Genomic DNA, 17,899 nt, shown 5'->3' with positions numbered 1-17,899 from the left:
AAAAATAGGAACTGAAAATGCTATAATATTTATTTTATATTTAAAATAATGCTAACATTCTCCCACTTGGTCCATTTATCCAATTATTAACCACAACAATTGACAGAATATATACGAGTCATGGCGATAGGTCCTCTGATAGTGAGTGTTATCTTCCATGTACCACAATATATATTTCTCTCAACATTAGCTCTCAACTTAATGCATAAACCATATGTTTATGCTAGATCAAAACTAAATGATATCTTCTCAAAATAAATGTGCACAAAAACATATGAGAAAAACATCAAACTGAATAAGAGTTTTATCAAAATGAAAGTACTTACAATGATTGTCACATCATGGAACCAAGTCCCATTCGCGTTACATGATCCTTAAAATTCTTTGGTGGCATGCCTTTAGTTAAAGGATCAGCAATCATCAACTCAGTGCTAACGTGCTCAATAACCACTTTCTTTTCTTTAACACGTTCTCTTATGGCTAGATATTTAATGTCGATGTGCTTACTTCGACTTCCACTTTTATTATTCTTAGCCATGAAAACAGCAGCAGAGTTATCACAGTACAACTTCAGTGGCCTAGCAATTGAGTCCACAACTCTAAGCCCAGATATAAAACTCTTCAACCATACACCATGTGAAGAAGCCTCAAAACAAGAAACGAATTCAGCTTCCATAGTAGAAGTAGCAGTCAAGGTCTGCTTTTTGCTACTCCAAGATACTGCTCCATCAGCTAACATAAAAATGTAACCAGACGTTGATTTTCGTGAATCAACGCAGCCAGCATAGTCTGAATCGGAGTAGCCAATCACTTCTAAATTAGCAGTTCGTCTATACATGAGCATGAAATCTTTTGTTCCTTGAAGATATCTCATTACTTTCTTTGCAGCTTTCCAGTGGTCAACACCTGGATTACTCTGATATCTTCCTAAAACTCCAACTGCAAATGCAATGTCAGGTCTAGTACAAACTTGAGCATACATAAGACTTCCGACAGCTGAAGCATATGGAATATTTTTCATCTGTTCCCGCTCAAGATCATTTTTCGGGCATTGACTTAAATCAAGTTTGTCACCCTTTACAATGGGAGCTACACTTGGTGAACAATTCTTCATATTAAACCTCTCTAAAACTTTGTTGATATAGGTCTCTTGAGACAAACCCAAAATGCCTCGAGATCTTTCCCTATGGATCTTAATGCCAATGACATAAGATGCCTCTCCCATATCCTTCATGTCAAAGTTCTTTGAGAGAAATTGTTTCACTTCATATAGCATACCCTTGTCGTTGGTTGCAAGCAAAATATCATCCACATATAATACAAGGAAACAAATCTTACTCCCACTGACCTTTTGGTATATACATTGATCCATGACATTTTCTTCAAAACCGAATGAAGTGATAACATCATGAAATTTTAGATACCATTGGCGAGAGGCTTGTTTTAATCCATAGATGGATTTATTAAGCTTGCAAACTAAGTGCTCATTGTCTTTAGAAGAGAATCCTTCAGGTTGTTTCATGTAAACCTCTTCTTCTAGATGACCATTAAGGAATGCTGTTTTCACATCCATTTGATGTAACTCAAAATCAAAATGAGCTACTAATGCCATGATTATTCTTAAAGAATCCTTCTTAGACACAGGAGAAAAAGTTTCTTTATAATCAATTCCTTCTCTTTGAGTGAATCCTTTGGCAACAAGTCTTGCCTTATGTCTCTCAATGTTGCCTTTTGAGTCCTTCTTGGTTTTGAAGACCCATCTACATCCGATGGATTTTACACCATCAGGCAACTGAACGAGATCCCAGACTTTGTTGGATGCCATAGAATCCATCTCGTCTTTCATAGCATCATACCATAGGTTTGATTCTTTAGAACTCATGGCTTGTGAAAACGTTTCAGGATCATTTTCGGCTCCAATGTTGTAATCCGATTCTTGTAAATACACTTCATAATCACTAGAAACTGTTGGTCTTCTGATTCTAGTAGATCTTCTTAATGTTGTGTCAACATCTTGATGAGAAACTTGTTGTTCAACATTTACTTGTTGCTCCTCGTTAACAACTTGATCTATATTATCATTTTCAGCAATTTGTGGAACATCAATTATTGGTTGTTCAATACGCTTTTGAACTGAAGGAGCGTGAATGACTACCAATCTTTCATTTGATTGAGAGGTTTGAGCTTCATAGTGATCTTTTTCAAGATCAACGTCTTGATTTAAATCACTCCCACTAATCGAGTCATTTTCAAGAAACTTTGCATTTCTTGATTCCACAATCCTAGTGTTATGATTTGGACAATAGAATCTATAACCTTTGGACCTTTCAGCATATCCAATGAAATACCCACTAATAGTCCTTGGGTCTAGTTTCTTCTCTTGTGGATTATAAATTCTCACTTCAGAAGGACATCCCCAAACGCGTACATGTCGTAAACTAGGTTTCCAACCTTTGAATAACTCAAAAGGTGTTTTTAAAACAGCCTTAGTTGGGACCCGATTTACTATATACACAACCGTCTTAAGTGCTTCAGACCACAAGAATTGAGGAAGTTTTGAATTACTCCTCATACTTCTCACCATATCCATCAAGGTTCGATTTCTTCTTTCTGCTACACCATTCTGATCTGGAGAGCCAGGCATGGTATATTGGGCAACAATCCCATGTTCTTGAAGAAACTTCGCAAACGGACCAGGTGCTTGTCCATTCTCCGTGTATCTACCGTAGTACTCTCCACCTCTGTCTGATCTCACAATCTTAATTTTCTTTCCACATTGCAATTCTACTTCAACCTTAAAAACTTTAAAGGCATCTAAGGCTTCATCCTTAGAACGAAGTAAGTACAGATACATGTATCGTGAGTAATCATCTATAAAGGTGATAAAGTATTTCGGACTACTTGCATCCATATCCGGACAACAAATATCTGTATGAATAATTTCTAGTAAATTTGAACTCCTCTTAGCACCTCTTTTAGACTTGTTAATTTGCTTTCCCTTTATGCAATCCACGCAAGTCTCAAAATCAGTAAAATCCAAAGTACTAAGTACTCCTTCACTTACTAATCGCTTAATTCTCTCAATGGAGATATGTCCCAATCTTCGGTGCCATAAAACAGAAGAATTCTCATTCATAACACATCTTTTTAACCCAGCGGAAACAAGCATAGAACTATAGGCAACATTGTTTTGCAATTTAATAAAGTAAAGACCATCGCATAATTCCCCAAAGCCAATAACCTTGGATTTATTCAATAAAGTAAAACCAGAATCCGTAAAATTAAATGAAAAACCCAAAGGTGCAAGTTGTGAAATAGAAATCAAGTTCTTGCTAAAACTAGGAACATAAAAGGTCTTTTCTAAACATAAAACAAAACCACTGCTTAAAACTAAATTGCACGTCCCAATGGCTTCAACATGTGAACTCATCTTGCTTCCTGAATAGATGTGTTGTTCACTTCCCATCGGTTTCCTTAGATTTTCCATACCCTGCAAGGTATTAGAAACATGGATTGTAGAACCAGAATCAATCCACCATGTGTTATGATTAAAACTAGTCAAATTAGATTCATAACAGACAAAAGCAAACAAGTTACCTTTCTTTTCCAGCCAATCCTTAAACTTTTGACATTCCTTCTTCATGTGTCCCTTCTTTTTACAAAAGAAACATCTGGACTCCTTCTTAATAACTGGCTGAGCAGGAATCTTTCCCTTCTTATTAACTTGGTTCTTCTTATTCTTAAATGAAGTAGTCAAGTTCACCTTCTCCCCTTCTTCAATCAATAGCCTTTCTTCTTCTTGAACACACATAGTCAATAATTCATTAATAGACCATTTGTCCTTATGTGTGTTGTAAGAGATTTTAAAAGGAGCATAATGGTGAGGCAAAGTGCATAAAATATAGTGCACTAGGAAAGAATCCGACATGGTAACTTCCAAAGCTTTTAGTTGAGCCACAATGTCCCTTATCCGCATGATATGATCACGCACTCCTCTAATTCCAGTGAGCTTTAAGGATGAAAACTGCATTATAAGAGTGCTGGCAAGAGATTTATCAGATGTCGTAAACTGCTCATCAATAGCCTTCAGTAAATCCTTGACATTCTCATACTGATCAACCGAACCCCGAATTCCAGCGGAAATGTTAGTTTTTATGAACGTTACGGAGAGACGATTTGACCTCTCCCATTTTTCATAAAGTTCAATAGCATCTGGAGTGCTGGTCTCAGTAATACCCGGTGGTTCTGGTTTTCTAATAGCATAGTCTATGTCCATCCAGCCTAAATGAAGAAGAACTCTCTCCTTCCAAATCTTATAATTATCTCCTTTCAATTCGGGAATACCACATTTGATATCAGAAAAATTCGCAGATTGAGAAACTGCAAATCCAAAATCATGTTCATTATCATAATTTGAGACTAAAATAAATGTCATGTTTTACCAATGCAAACATGTCTTTTCCAATGAGTTTATTAACATAAAACTTGCCTGTGGGCTAAAGTCTTACTCAATTAAACTCATTATCTTAATGATAAAACTATCAAATTATGTTCCTTTTTCTTAATTCCTGTGGGTAAATTAAGAAATATAATTTAATATTTTATCCTAATTAATCATATAAATATGAAAAAATTCCTGTGGGTAAATTTTATCATATTAAATATAATTATTTACAACTAATGTTTCTCATGTAGCAAAAACTTTATATACAATTTTAATTGATTAAAGATGCTGTGGCTACTCTTTAATTTATTAAAATTATATTACTACCAAAACATTAATATTATATAAATATTTACATAAAATTCATAATATGCAAATATAGTAATAATAATGTATATTTTATTTGCACGTATAACAACAAATATATACATACAAATAATATCTATAAAATATACATAATTATCAACCAAAAACATTTAAACATATATATATATATAACATGATATGTTTGCGTATGATAAACACGTATTATTATAAAACGTGTTTTATATTATATGCTAAATAAAAATAATAATATTATTATTATTATTTAAACATAATTAATCCTCACTTTCATTATAATATTGCAACGCACAACAATCAAGAAAAGAATAGGGTTTATAGACTACAGAAACCCTTTTAAACAATATGATCATGTACGCATCCCAATCAAAATAATTGCCTTTTACTGCAATTCTATAGAGGGGAAAGCTGAGAAAATTTCTAAGCCCAGCAATTAAATTGGAGACACGCAGTATGAAAGAATTACAATGCTGTAACAGGTCATGAAATGACCCAAAAACTGAAACGCAGAAACAGGGTTCCTCTTTATATTAAAGAGATGAAGTCCTGAAACGGGAGAGAAAGAAAAAACGAACAGACAGAAACTGTTCATCGGCTTTAGACGAATCCTCTTCATCAGGTTTCAGTTTTATTTTTCGCTTTTACCGTTTAAGATTACAAAAATTGTAATCAGGTTTAACGTTAATTTGGGAATTTTGTTTGGATTAAATGAACCAAAATAATAAAACCCATAAATAAATAAAAAATCCAAATCAACGAAAATATGCAAGGCAGAGGAATAAACAAAGCTCTGATACCAAATGATAAAAATAGCAGAGTATGAAATTGATCTAAACATGTTATATTAACGTCACAGTAACACATTCAGATCAAAAACAGCGGAAGCAAAAATGAAAGAATAATGTGCGTACCTCCTGCCATTGCAATTTTGTAAATCTAAACACCGACAGCTTTGTTTTCTAAACCTTAACTCACTCAAACTCGATGGTGTGTTTTTCTGAATAGAGGAGTAGGCTTAGTGATCAAAACTGAGAGTAACCCATTCCCTTATATAAAGTCTGGCCATCACAGGTTTTAAAATAAATGGGCTTTACGTTTAAAAAAATAATAACTGCTCCATAACCTCTATGCAGTTAAAAGGATAAAAATAATGGCTTAATGGACCACTTTATGTTCCTTAAAAATAGGAACTGAAAATGCTATAATATTTATTTTATATTTAAAATAATGCTAACAGTATATTGTGTACTTAGGATAATATGTTAAAATAGAAACAAAAGCTTAATAGATAACATAAAAATCTTAATCGATTATATTGCATTGTCAGGATTCAGAAAGTCCTATATATATGCGTCTTGAACTCTGTTTCAAAATAAGAATTTGCTATCACTTTCAGATACCAACATTTTCATTAAGTTTTGATTACAAGAGCCTTCAAGAAGTGACCTTGGAGAATCTAGGCTAAATTGGTTTTGTTACACATCAAGATTCTATCAAGAAAATGGGATAAAGTTGTTATGATTTGATCTGCACCAAGAGGAGTGTGACTTGAAGATCAGAATCACCATAGACAATCTGTATTTGTGTACCTATGCATGTTGGTCAGTTGTTGAGAGCTAAGTGTTCTCAAGTGTTGTAAGAGAGTGAGGTTATTCAACTCTTATATTGCTATATTGATTTTGAGTATGGAGAGAAGTGCATTGAGAGGGGTATCTCTGTATTTCTATAAACTCAATCATTTTATAGTGGAATCCTTTCAACTCAATATAGAGTGGGATTAGCCGAACCAGTATAGATTGTCTATGTTGATCTTTCTTTCTACTCTTTCTCTTTTATTATTGATTCTTCACTTCTTGTTTATTAATTTCAAGAAAGCCAAAGATTTTTACAAAGATTTTGAAAAGATCATTTTTTTAAAGTTTAGTATAATTCACCCTCATCTTGGCTTGAGATATAAGACTTTTTTTTCTAACACTATCAATATATTATGTCTCAACCAAAGTGGTGTGAACCTATCCTTTAGGACATTTTATCAAACACCCAAAATCAAGGTAATACACTAATCAAACCAAGGACAAAACCAGATTCCAAAATTTCCGCAAAAATAGGATTAGAAGAACATGTAATATTATGGAAATGACGAAGGTGAACTTAAATTAAAGCTTCAATTCAAACTGATAAAAAAAATTACCATCGAAGCCAGAGAAAAGGTCACTTTGCTGCCCAATCACTATAAGGAAGAAGGCGCCTCTATGCGAATTGTGCCTTGAAGAAAATGTTTCAAAACAAGTATTCCAATTTAACCTTTTAAATGCTCTGGGATAGTCTAATATCTAAGCCTACTTAAATCTGGCTAATAATTACAGCTAAACAAACCAATTCAACTACACATTTACATGCTTATAAACAAAAGCAAATAAGGTAAATATGAACTGAACCTAAATGTAGAAAAGACAGCATCTGAAACAACTTTACAACCCTATGCTAGATTCCCAATTTCATGGGTACAAAAACAAGTAGAATGAATTGAGGCATGACAACGAAATGAAAAGACGTGTGGTAGTAATTGGAGAATGAATGGTGAGAAAAGTACCTGTAGAGGATATCAAAGGAAACAACGACATGAGTGTGGCCAAGATGGCTCAAGTCGTTAGCAATTTTTGGTTTTGAAGATCTCATTCTGTTAAGTCATGGAATTGTAAATCCTGAAACTGCCAAGCTCCTCTTCAACCATTGCTACCAACACACCAACACACAAACTCTCTCTTACCACACACACCACACCATAGAATGATAAACGAGACTACAGATAATGATGATCGAAAAATTAGGGATTGTAGTGGATGGCTCTAGATTGTAGAGGGAAATGAAAAATTTGGATTTAAGAGATATTATGACAGGTTGTTCAAAACAAGTCATAATATATTATCAATAAAATTTCAAGTTTGCTACTCTAACTATGACAGGTATCTAGCTAACAGCCATAAAAGAGGTATATTATGACAAGTCTTCAACGAATTGTCATAGTACGTTTTAAACTTATTTACAAGTTTACCACCACGTTGGATATAATGACTGGTATCCATAACTACGTCATAATAGCTCTTACGTTTATTACAAAAATGTCACCGATCAACCTATTATGACTACCGTTATAAAATCCTATTTTTCCACTAATGTATGTAGTATATCTTCATAAGGCCTTGTATTTGGCCAAGAAACTTTGTTTAGTCTTGCTTAGAGGGATTGATGCCTTTAAAGTAGAGGAAAATGCACCAATAGGACCTTAGAAAAGAAGTAGTGCCTTAATGGGTTAAAAATGGGTTTTGAAAGGAGTTAGTTACAAGGATACTTTTGCATTAAATGCTAGACTAGTTAGTTAAAGGCTCCTCCTTATTAATGTTTAGGCTCCTCCATTAAATGCCTTAGGCTCCTCTTTTGTACTTTAGTTCTCTACTTCACCTATAAAAGGACAGGTAACCCTCTTGTAACTTTTAGAACTTAGTTGAATGTAAAGTTACTTTGTTAAAATTGCAAGTCTTCTCTTTTTCATGATTGGCTTCACCTCTTAGAAGGACTTCTACCAAGACCATCCAACACCAACATCAACATCTCTTTATCACTAAAAGCTTCTGCCACTCTCTTCATCTCACACGAAGTCCATCTTTTGAAGAGCTTCATTAGAACACCTTGGAGGTTATCTATGGTTGAAGGAGCATCCTCAAAGAAACTTACATCATTTGGTATTAGAGCCATGGTCACTATCTTGGAAGTCTATAAGAAATAAGTGTCTTAAGTTCTTACCCATTTTTTTGTTCTTATCATTTCCTTGTTGTTTTATCTTTTCTACCATGTCTAGTATGTTGTTTGATCTATGATTATGTGTTGTATTTCTTGAAATGTTGATTCAAACTATTTTTTCTTCTTGAATCATTCTATGTTTTGTGCTTAAGATTTTCATTTTTCTATTTGAACATGTGCAGAGTTCTGAGTTTGTGTCATTTGGTTTGAGTCATGTTTTGAGCCATTTTCTTTGATTTTATAATCCTATTGTTTTTCCCTAATATCCATAAATGTCATCACATCTATGTTAAACCTTAATTTTTTTTTTTTGAAAAGCTGAAAACCAATTCTATATGAAAAATTGCGTCAAATTGGGTTCTTACATGTACTTCAATTTTTGAAATTTAACTACAACCAGATTAGATGTCCAAAATGATACGTACTTATAGAAAATGAAAATATTTTTGGGTCTAGCTTCCAAAAAAAAGAATAATCTCATTTGGAGCTCTATGGAGAAAGTTATGGGTAAAACACTCACTAAAGGTCAGCAGCTATCCTGAGTGTACACTATTTTTTTGGATTTTGTTGTGTTTTAGGTTTCAGTTGGATTTTTTTTTTGAGTTGTGTTCATGCTTGTTTATTTGTCCTAAAAACTTTTCTAATATTAAGATTCCATTAAGTCGTTTTTCTAGTTGTCCAATTATCAATTGATTTTTTAGGATTTCCTATATACACTACTTGCAGTCTTGATTTTAGATATGAGTTGTGAAAGAAATGTAATGATTAATGTGTTCTAGAAAATATATTGAGAAAAACATAAGTTCCCTCAATAAAAAACAAAGCAAAAGAAGAAAATAAAAGGGACAAAAAAAGTGAAAAAAAATTATCAAAAGAAAAGGACACAACAACAACAGGAAAACTCAATTTTTGGACTTGAATTCTAGTGCAGTTTGCATTTTCCAACATGTGATTTGAATTGGCTAAACTGTTTGGACTTATATTCTTAGTTTTATTTTGGTTTTAATCATCTATTCTAACACCTTTCCTCAGGGATTCCTTTTGAGTACTTACTTAATTGATAGTCTTAATTTTTTTTACTTGTCATTCTTGGCTTTCCTTGAAGTAGTCATCTTACTCCATTTGAGTTTAGCTTTCCAAATTTTTTTTTGTTGCTTTTATTTTTGGCATCTTTTGTGCTTGAAATCATATTTGATTTGTTCTGATTGAATTGTCATGTTAGTGAATTAGGAATCATGTTGTTATTACTACAATGTATAAGGTGTTTGATTATTGTTGATATAATCAGTATGTGCATATCATGATATTATGATTGTTTTGCTGGTAGCTTACCCCATACATGTTTGTGTTTGTGTGTTTGTGAATGATATTATCGGTTATGATCATATAACGTGTTATACATGAGCAAATGTTGTTGCAGATGGTGTTGAGGCATGATAGATTCGAGAGATGATGGGGGACAAACTTAGGATTTTATTTATAGTTATTACTTTTGAATTTTAAGACAATGTAAGTGGAGTTATTTTATTTCCTTCGTTATTTTATGCACGTTTAAATGTTGAGGTTTTTGAAAATAGGTTTCTGTGTTATGTTAAAGTTTGAAATTTTACTAATTTTTTAATAACCCGTGACATCCTGTAATTTGGGGTGTTACATCTATCCCCCATCAAAGAAGATTAAACACTCGATTATCATTCTCTTTTCTACAACTATTTGTCAAAGAGAACACCAATCTCTTTTCAACAACCAATGCCAAAGGGAATATTCTCTCTTTTCAACAACCAATGCCAAAGGGAGCACCTATCCGCAAATAAAACCAGAATTTACTAGGTACAACTACTAGACTTATCCATCACTCTCATGCTCATCAATCACATACTCAGGTACACCTCAACACTCTCACTCATGCTCTAATCTCAATCACAAGTCAAAATTGACCTTAAACACTACCATTAATCTCATTATTTGATTATCATCACATTCCACAGCTCCTTAAGCTTGCTCAATGTTCATTCATCATCAAAATGCATTGTTTCTAGTAAAAATACTCTAGGATAATCGATTATCATAAGTGAGAATCAATTATTCTCGAAGCATGCACATGTACACAAAATGCCCTATGATAATCTATTATCACTTAAGATAATCGATTATCTCAATGGTTCTACACAACAAAGCACCAAAATTCCTCACACATGAAGCAATAATCGATTATCATCCCAGATAATCGATTATTCTCGCAAATAATCATGTTCCTGGACCAAAACCTAAGGTCCAATCCCTAGGTATCAATCCTAAATCACGTGAAAAATGCTTAAGACATCATGCATGCATATACCTCTCGTACATATGCAGATTCGCACTCATATGCATACAATATATCAAAAGAATCATCCAAAACCCATCATCATGTTGATTTTAACCCAAACAACCGAAAAAACTTTGCACATGTTTATCATACCATATTTATATCATATGTTTGCATGGTAAAATCTCATTATCATAACTTTGTTCCCTCTTAGCATCAAACCCTAATATGAGATAACCCAACAAAAATCATACATACATTCAAAGAAAAAATCCAACACAATATGTCATAAACCTTATCCCCATGCATACACAAACCTTTTTCCAACAACAACCATAGATAATCATACCCATAATCATGCACTCAGGCATCAAAATCAAAATTACCCAGTCAAGATAATCAATAATTCATCACATACAACAACAAACAAAACAAAGGTAAGTTTCCTCATACCTTGTCTAATACTAAGGCTTTATCTACAACTTCAAAACACTATCAATCTTCCCTTTGCTCTAAGAGTTTATGTTGCTCTTTCTCTTCTCTCTGCTTTGCTTCTCCCTTTGATTTAGAGTTTCTAGGGTTTCAAACACAAAACCCCCCCTCTCTATATCTTAATATTTATAAAATAACCCAATTCTATATCTAATATATCATCACTTATAATAATATATTTTAAAAATTAAATCTATCTAAATCTCTATTCTCCTTCTATCTCACGTCCATCATCTATCTTTTATTTTATATTATTTTATTTACATATTTACTTCCTCTGCTCCCTTATTTAATTTCTACATCAATTAAATAAAGGTAAAAGACTATTTTATCCCAAGATCAAAAATACAATAAAAATATAAGCTTCTCTTAAAGTCTTCTCCCTAAGAATTGAACTCAGATCCATTCAATCCTACACAAAATGTCTACCAATCAAATTAATACATCACATTGTTAATACCACACACGCACACAAATTATCAAATTAACAACATATCAATCATGTGTTGCTCTTTATTAATAATAACATGAAATAATTAGCATGATAATTATAATTATGAACAACATATAAACATTAAACATCAATTACCATACAATGATACTTAAGTCTCAAAACCACTTTATTTTCTAATACAAAATTTTTCTCAGGTCTTACAATAAGTGTGTTAGCAAAGTGCAGCGAAATGGAGAAGACGAGAGTCACCAATAAGAGGAAGAAGATGACACTCAGTACAAGGAGGAGAGTAGTGTGAGGGAGGAGAGATGTGAGCATCATAGTGAAGTGCAATGTAAGGAAGAGAAGAAAAAGAGGAAAAGTAAAGATTTTATGCTAGTTATACTGAAGAACCAACATAATATTTGTTTTTTAAATGTAAAATAATATTCATGTCCACTTTCTATATATAATTGTCATAGAAAATAATCTATTTTATTATGAGATTGTTACTGCTTTCACTTTCATAAAGCAGTTTTATATAATTGTCAGTTTTAGATATAAACTAGCATAAAAAAATCTTTTACTTTACTACAAAATTTCCATTATACATATTTTCTATGTTAATTCTAATAATAATCGGTATACAAAGTTTTATCCTATTTATAAGTTTATCACTGTATTATTTATTATATCAAATGTATTATAATCCACATAATAAATTATAAAAAAATACTTTTAGTGATTATTTACATCAATTGTTAATCGAGGTTAATATTGACTATCTATACAAATTTAAATAAAGACCATACATCATTCGTCCGTCCAACGTAAGATAACAATATTTTTTACTTTTATTTTTGGTATTTCAATCCAACATAAGTATTGTTTATCTTTTCACACACAAGTTCAAAATAAAATATCTTGATTTTGTACGTCTCCCACATTCACATCAATCTTTTATGTGATCGATGTAATTTCAACTTTAAAATCGGCAAAGAAAATCTCTTTTCTACTAGCATATATTTATTTGTTTCCTTAATACATGTAAAAAAAATAAAAATAAAAATATCAAGATACATTTTAAATTAGTATGTTTCAAAGTGCATATCAAATAAGATTAATTAAAAAAAATTCAATAAAAAGGTTTACCGTCCCGAATTCAAAATATGAAATGTAAATAAAACCACAGTAAACTTAAGACTTAAATGCTTACTTCGTCTCGATGTTAAGAGGTAAATTTCTGTTCAGTATCCGGTTTTAAAAATAAAGACATTGGGTCCCTATGTTATGAAAAATATATGAATAAGGTGCATAAAGAAAGAACAAGTTCAACAAATCATCAAAGGAAAAGCTGAACAAGAGATAGAAACAGCTGGACAGCAAAAGAGAGAAGAGAAAAAGTGCGGCCACATCAGCATGGACATTGCTGTCAACTTAACGGACATGACCTTATTCATACATTTTTCATAACATAGAAACCTAATGTCTTCATTTTTAAAACCGGGTACTAAACAGAAATGCACCTCTTAACATGAGGACGAAGTAAACATTTAAGCCTAAACTTAATAAAGTAATTCTTTTTCCCCTCAAAGATTTTTTCAAATTCTCTTTGGGCCTACATAAAAGCTTGGTTACTGTGCCATCTTATCTGCTTTTTCTATAAATTAATGAAGTTTGGGTTCTTCAGTATTCAAAGCAAAAGTCATCCCATCTCCCCTGGTAGACTAGAAAACCAAGCATGTCTATGGTATCATCATCATCATCACTTCCTGTTTTTCCACATGATACCAAACCCAACTCAAACCTTCCTCGACACACCGCAACTTTTCATCCTTCCATTTGGGGGGATTATTTTCTTTCCTATGATTCTACTTTTCATGTAAGTTCATAACCAGTCATGCCTAATCTTACTTTTTAGGTTTAGTTTCATTTACTTAATGTCAGTTTTACTTAGTTATGTTATTATTTGTTTGGAATAATTTTAGCAGTGGATTAATATGGAATATTAGTTATAGTACTTTATGGTAACATATTCACGTCAAATTTCATAAAAAGAAATATATTCATAAGAACAGTTATTTACTTTATGTAAGGTTTTAAAGTGTCTGCATCTTAACTTATTATTTACTTTTTCCATAAATCAACAAAATTTTCTTACGCTGGAGTTTTCATGGCACATGCAGGAAGATGATAGCGACGTCAAACAAGTTACACTCTTAAAAGAATATGTGAGGACAATGATTGTCTGTCCTGTTGATAACAATTTCCTCTTTAAATTAAACATCATCAACTCAGTCCAACGTTTGGGTATTTCTTATCATTTTGAACATGAAATTGATGAGGCATTGCATCAAATTTATGAAATTTCAACAAAGGAGAATAATATAATAAGTTACAGTGATGATCTTCATCATCTCGCTTTGCTCTTCCGGTTGCTAAGACAACAAGGATATCCTATTTCATCGGGTAAAACTTTGCCACTATTACACCAAATTTAGACTTTACTAACCAAATATAACTTACCATGTTGATGCTTTTATTACTCATTCGCGTTTATGCTTTTATTACATCAATTTGACACTATTCTTTTCTACCACGGTTACGGAGTAAACGATTGAATGTAAGTATTATACTATTTTACTTGTAGATATATATTACATGTAAAAAATAAAAATAAAAATTTAATTTAAATTTATTAAATTAAATTTAATTAAAATTAAAATTAATTTATATTATATCAAGTTAAATTTAATTAAAATTAAATTTTAATTTATATTTTATATACTTTTCTTTTGTACTTTTATTTAAATTTTATTTTAAAAATTTATAAAATATTTTTTTAAAATGTTTGTTGGTACTTGAGGGTATCTCGGATGTTAAAATACCCATGAATAGTTTTTAAACGGGTATCTGGACGGATAACCGGTAGATACAGGATAGATTTTTTTTTGCGGGTTGGATAGCGGGTAGTACTATCTGTGTCTGACCCAATCCGTTGTCATCCTTACTCATTCCATTAAAAAGAAAAATAAGTCCAAACCAATTTGAAATTTTTTATTAAATTTTAATTTAGAAATTTTTATTGTATCGGCTAAACAAGAATTATTTCAACAGAATAAGTTGATTTGAAACATACTAGTAAATATTTACATTTTTAAAATAGAAAACTATTAAAAAAATAAATATCTATCATAATTTGAAACACTATAAAAGAAAAGCAATGTCTATAATATTTACATATGTTTTCCTTCTTTTTTATAAGTGCTTATAAAGAAATTTACTCAAGAAGGCATAAATTTCGGAAGAGATTTTTATCTTGTATATAGCATCTAAATATATGTATGTATGTGTATCTTGAAATTTAACAAGTTGTTTACTTAAAAAAACAGATGTATTTTGCCAATTCAAGGACAAAGCAGGAAAGTTTAAGGAAAGCATTGTGAATGACGTAGAAGGAATGCTGAGCTTGTATGAAGCATCCCAATTAAGATTCCATGGAGAAGAGATACTGGAAGAGGCATATAGTTTCACTCTCATTGAGTTAACTAAGTCATTAACTACCAAATTAAGTCCCTTTCTTTCTGGGTTAGTGCACCATAGCATAGGACAAGCATTTCGCAAGGGAATGCCTAGGTTGGAGGCAAGATATTATATATCTTTCTACCAACAAGATCCCTCACATAATGAATGTTTGTTAACCTTTGCAAAACTAGATTTTAATATGTTGCAGAAGCTCCATCAAAAAGAAGTCAGCAGCGTGACCAAGTAATATTTTCCTCCAAAAGTTACATTTTATTATTAAATGAAATGTAAATAAATAAATCCAAGCCTAAGACTTCTTTGAGAGATTAATTAGGGATTTTTTTGTTCAGGTGGTGGGTTAAAGATTTGAATGTCTCGACCAATTTTCCGTTTGTACGAGATAGGATGGTGGAAGGTTGCTTTTGGATTGTTGGAGTCTATTATGAGCCGCAGTATTGTCTAGCTAGAAGAATACTGAGTAAAGTAGTTGCCATGATATCCATAATTGATGATGTGTATGATGCCTATGGAACCATTGATGAACTGGAGATTTTCACCAATGCAATAGAAAGGTCAAACCGTACATTTTATTCTTCTGAATCTTTCTTCAATTTAGTATCTTTTTAATCTTATTCTTTTAATTAAAGCAAACTTCCCAATGATTAGCAGGTGGGATATCTCCTCATTGGTTGATCTCCCGGAATATATGAAATTATGTTATAAGGCACTTTTGGATATTTTTGAAGAAACAGAGCAGGAGTTGAGAATGCAAGGAAAAGAATACTTCGTCAAGTATTCTAAAAAAGAAGTATGGTTAAGTGTTTTATTTTATTTTTTAAATTGTTCCTTTTAAAACATTAACTAGAAATTAAAAAATAATTATTTGGTATTTGGTTATAATATTTTGGGTTTTGAAAAATATCTATGTATTTAATAGTTTTGAATGGATGGAAGACTCAAAGAACAAGTCTTTCATTATGTAGAATTAAAAGGTTCATAAAAATATGTTTCTCTTCTTCTATTACCAACGTTACCTACGAATATGACCACTAAATGTCGTACGACATCATCGTATTCATTAAATTGGTTCATCATCCCTCCGTATAAAGATTCTTGGGATCGCAGCATATCACGTGACTTAATTTGACCTTTCATGAAAATGGTACAGTGATGATCCCTAATGATGTAGGAAAAGATTATTGTAAGCAACAAAAAGTACCAAACAAATTTCTTATGATATATTTTGTATTTGTAATTTATAGGTGAAAAGATTAATCCAAGCATACCTTAGTGAGTCAAGATGGTTTCATACAAACCACACACCAACAGTAGAAGAGTATATGGAAGTTGCAACTGTGACAAGCACTTATGCTATGTTGACAACTGTATCTTTCTTGGGCATGGAAGACACAACAGAGGAGGTCCTCATATGGGCAACGAGTCACCCAAAAATTATTGAAGCTGCTTCAATTATTTCTAGGCTCATGGATGACATTGTTGGAAGTGAGGTATATCTTATACTACCATTATTCTTTTCAACACGTGGATTCACTAAAAAATGGAATACATATTTTATTAAAAATCATATTTTAAGTCAAATTTATTTTATATTTAGTTATTTGAATTAAGGTTAAATTTATTATTTGATATGTATGTAGTTTGAGCATGAAAGAGGGCACGTTGTGTCAAGCGTAGATTGCTATATGAAGCAATATAATAGTTCAAGGCAAAATGCGATTAAAGAACTGTATAAGTTGGTGGAGAGTGGTTGGAAGGATATTAATGAGGAATGCCTTAATCCTACTCAAGTACCAATGAAGTTTCTCATGCGTGTTCTCAACCTTGCACGAATGATGGACGTCCTTTACAAAGAACAAGATAATTATACACATTCAGGAGGAATAATGAAGGATTATATCAAAGCTTTATTAGTTAATAAGGTGCCCTTGCAAATAAGCTAAAGGCTTATTTCTTTCATGTATTATTGATCTATTTCTTGAATTTCTATAATATTATGATGAATTATCCTTGACTTAATAATTATCTTTTTAAAAAGCATCAATTAAAAATAATTAATCTAAAAGATCGGTTTTCGAGAGTAAAATAGATTCTATCATCACTCTATATAAACATTAAACAACTTGCCTTGATAGGTAACATAAAATAAAATAATAATTAACCAAACTATTCTCCAAAAACACATATTACTTCCTTGTGTCTTGTACTTAAAGTGAAAAACGATTTCCAAGAGCCATGAGGACGTGAAAAAGTAGGTTAGAAGCTTAGAAATACTTTCAAAGCTTAAGTTAAAATCTATGAAATATTATTATAAGCCAAGTTAGCATATGCTAAAACTAGATATTATAGCAACATTTTCAACGTTCGCACAGTACTCCGACAAGTGTACCGAATCCTATCAAGTAATAATAAATGGTAAGATCAAATATCGTTTCCCAAGAGACTCACGACCTAGACATTCACGTGATTTCTTGATTAATTAAGACTTATAAACAAAATCATGGTGTTTATAATGCAGAAAATAAATATGAATGCA

At 31.8% G+C, this 17,899-nt stretch overlaps 1 protein-coding gene across 1 annotated transcript; it reads left to right on the top strand.

Moving 5' to 3' along the window:
* Positions 1-13,561: 13,561 nt before the first annotated feature.
* LOC108339263 ((-)-germacrene D synthase) lies at positions 13,562-17,306 on the top strand. Its single transcript, XM_017576403.2, has 7 exons — positions 13,562-13,702; positions 14,007-14,289; positions 15,213-15,588; positions 15,696-15,917; positions 16,015-16,153; positions 16,608-16,853; positions 17,004-17,306. Exons 1-7 carry the CDS (start codon positions 13,562-13,564, stop codon positions 17,304-17,306), a joined length of 1,710 nt encoding a protein of 569 aa, XP_017431892.1.
* Positions 17,307-17,899: the final 593 nt, after the last annotated feature.

This window comes from Vigna angularis, chromosome 5 (genome assembly GCF_016808095.1).
Source record: "Vigna angularis cultivar LongXiaoDou No.4 chromosome 5, ASM1680809v1, whole genome shotgun sequence".
NCBI classification, from domain to species: domain Eukaryota; kingdom Viridiplantae; phylum Streptophyta; class Magnoliopsida; order Fabales; family Fabaceae; genus Vigna; species Vigna angularis.
The sequence above is the reverse complement of the archived record's forward strand: the minus strand, read 5'-3'. Positions and strand labels throughout refer to the sequence as shown.

What these genes read in the sequence shown, in the direction of transcription:
- LOC108339263 (XM_017576403.2), top strand. Translation starts at nt 13,562, where the DNA reads ATGTCTATGGTATCATCATCATCATCACTTCCTGTTTTTCCACATGAT. An exon ending in CCTATGATTCTACTTTTCAT is followed by an intron (nt 13,703 to 14,006) that starts GTAAGTTCATAA and finishes TGGCACATGCAG; the next exon opens with GAAGATGATAGCGACGTCAA. An exon ending in TCAAGTATTCTAAAAAAGAA is followed by an intron (nt 16,154 to 16,607) that starts GTATGGTTAAGT and finishes TGTAATTTATAG; the next exon opens with GTGAAAAGATTAATCCAAGC.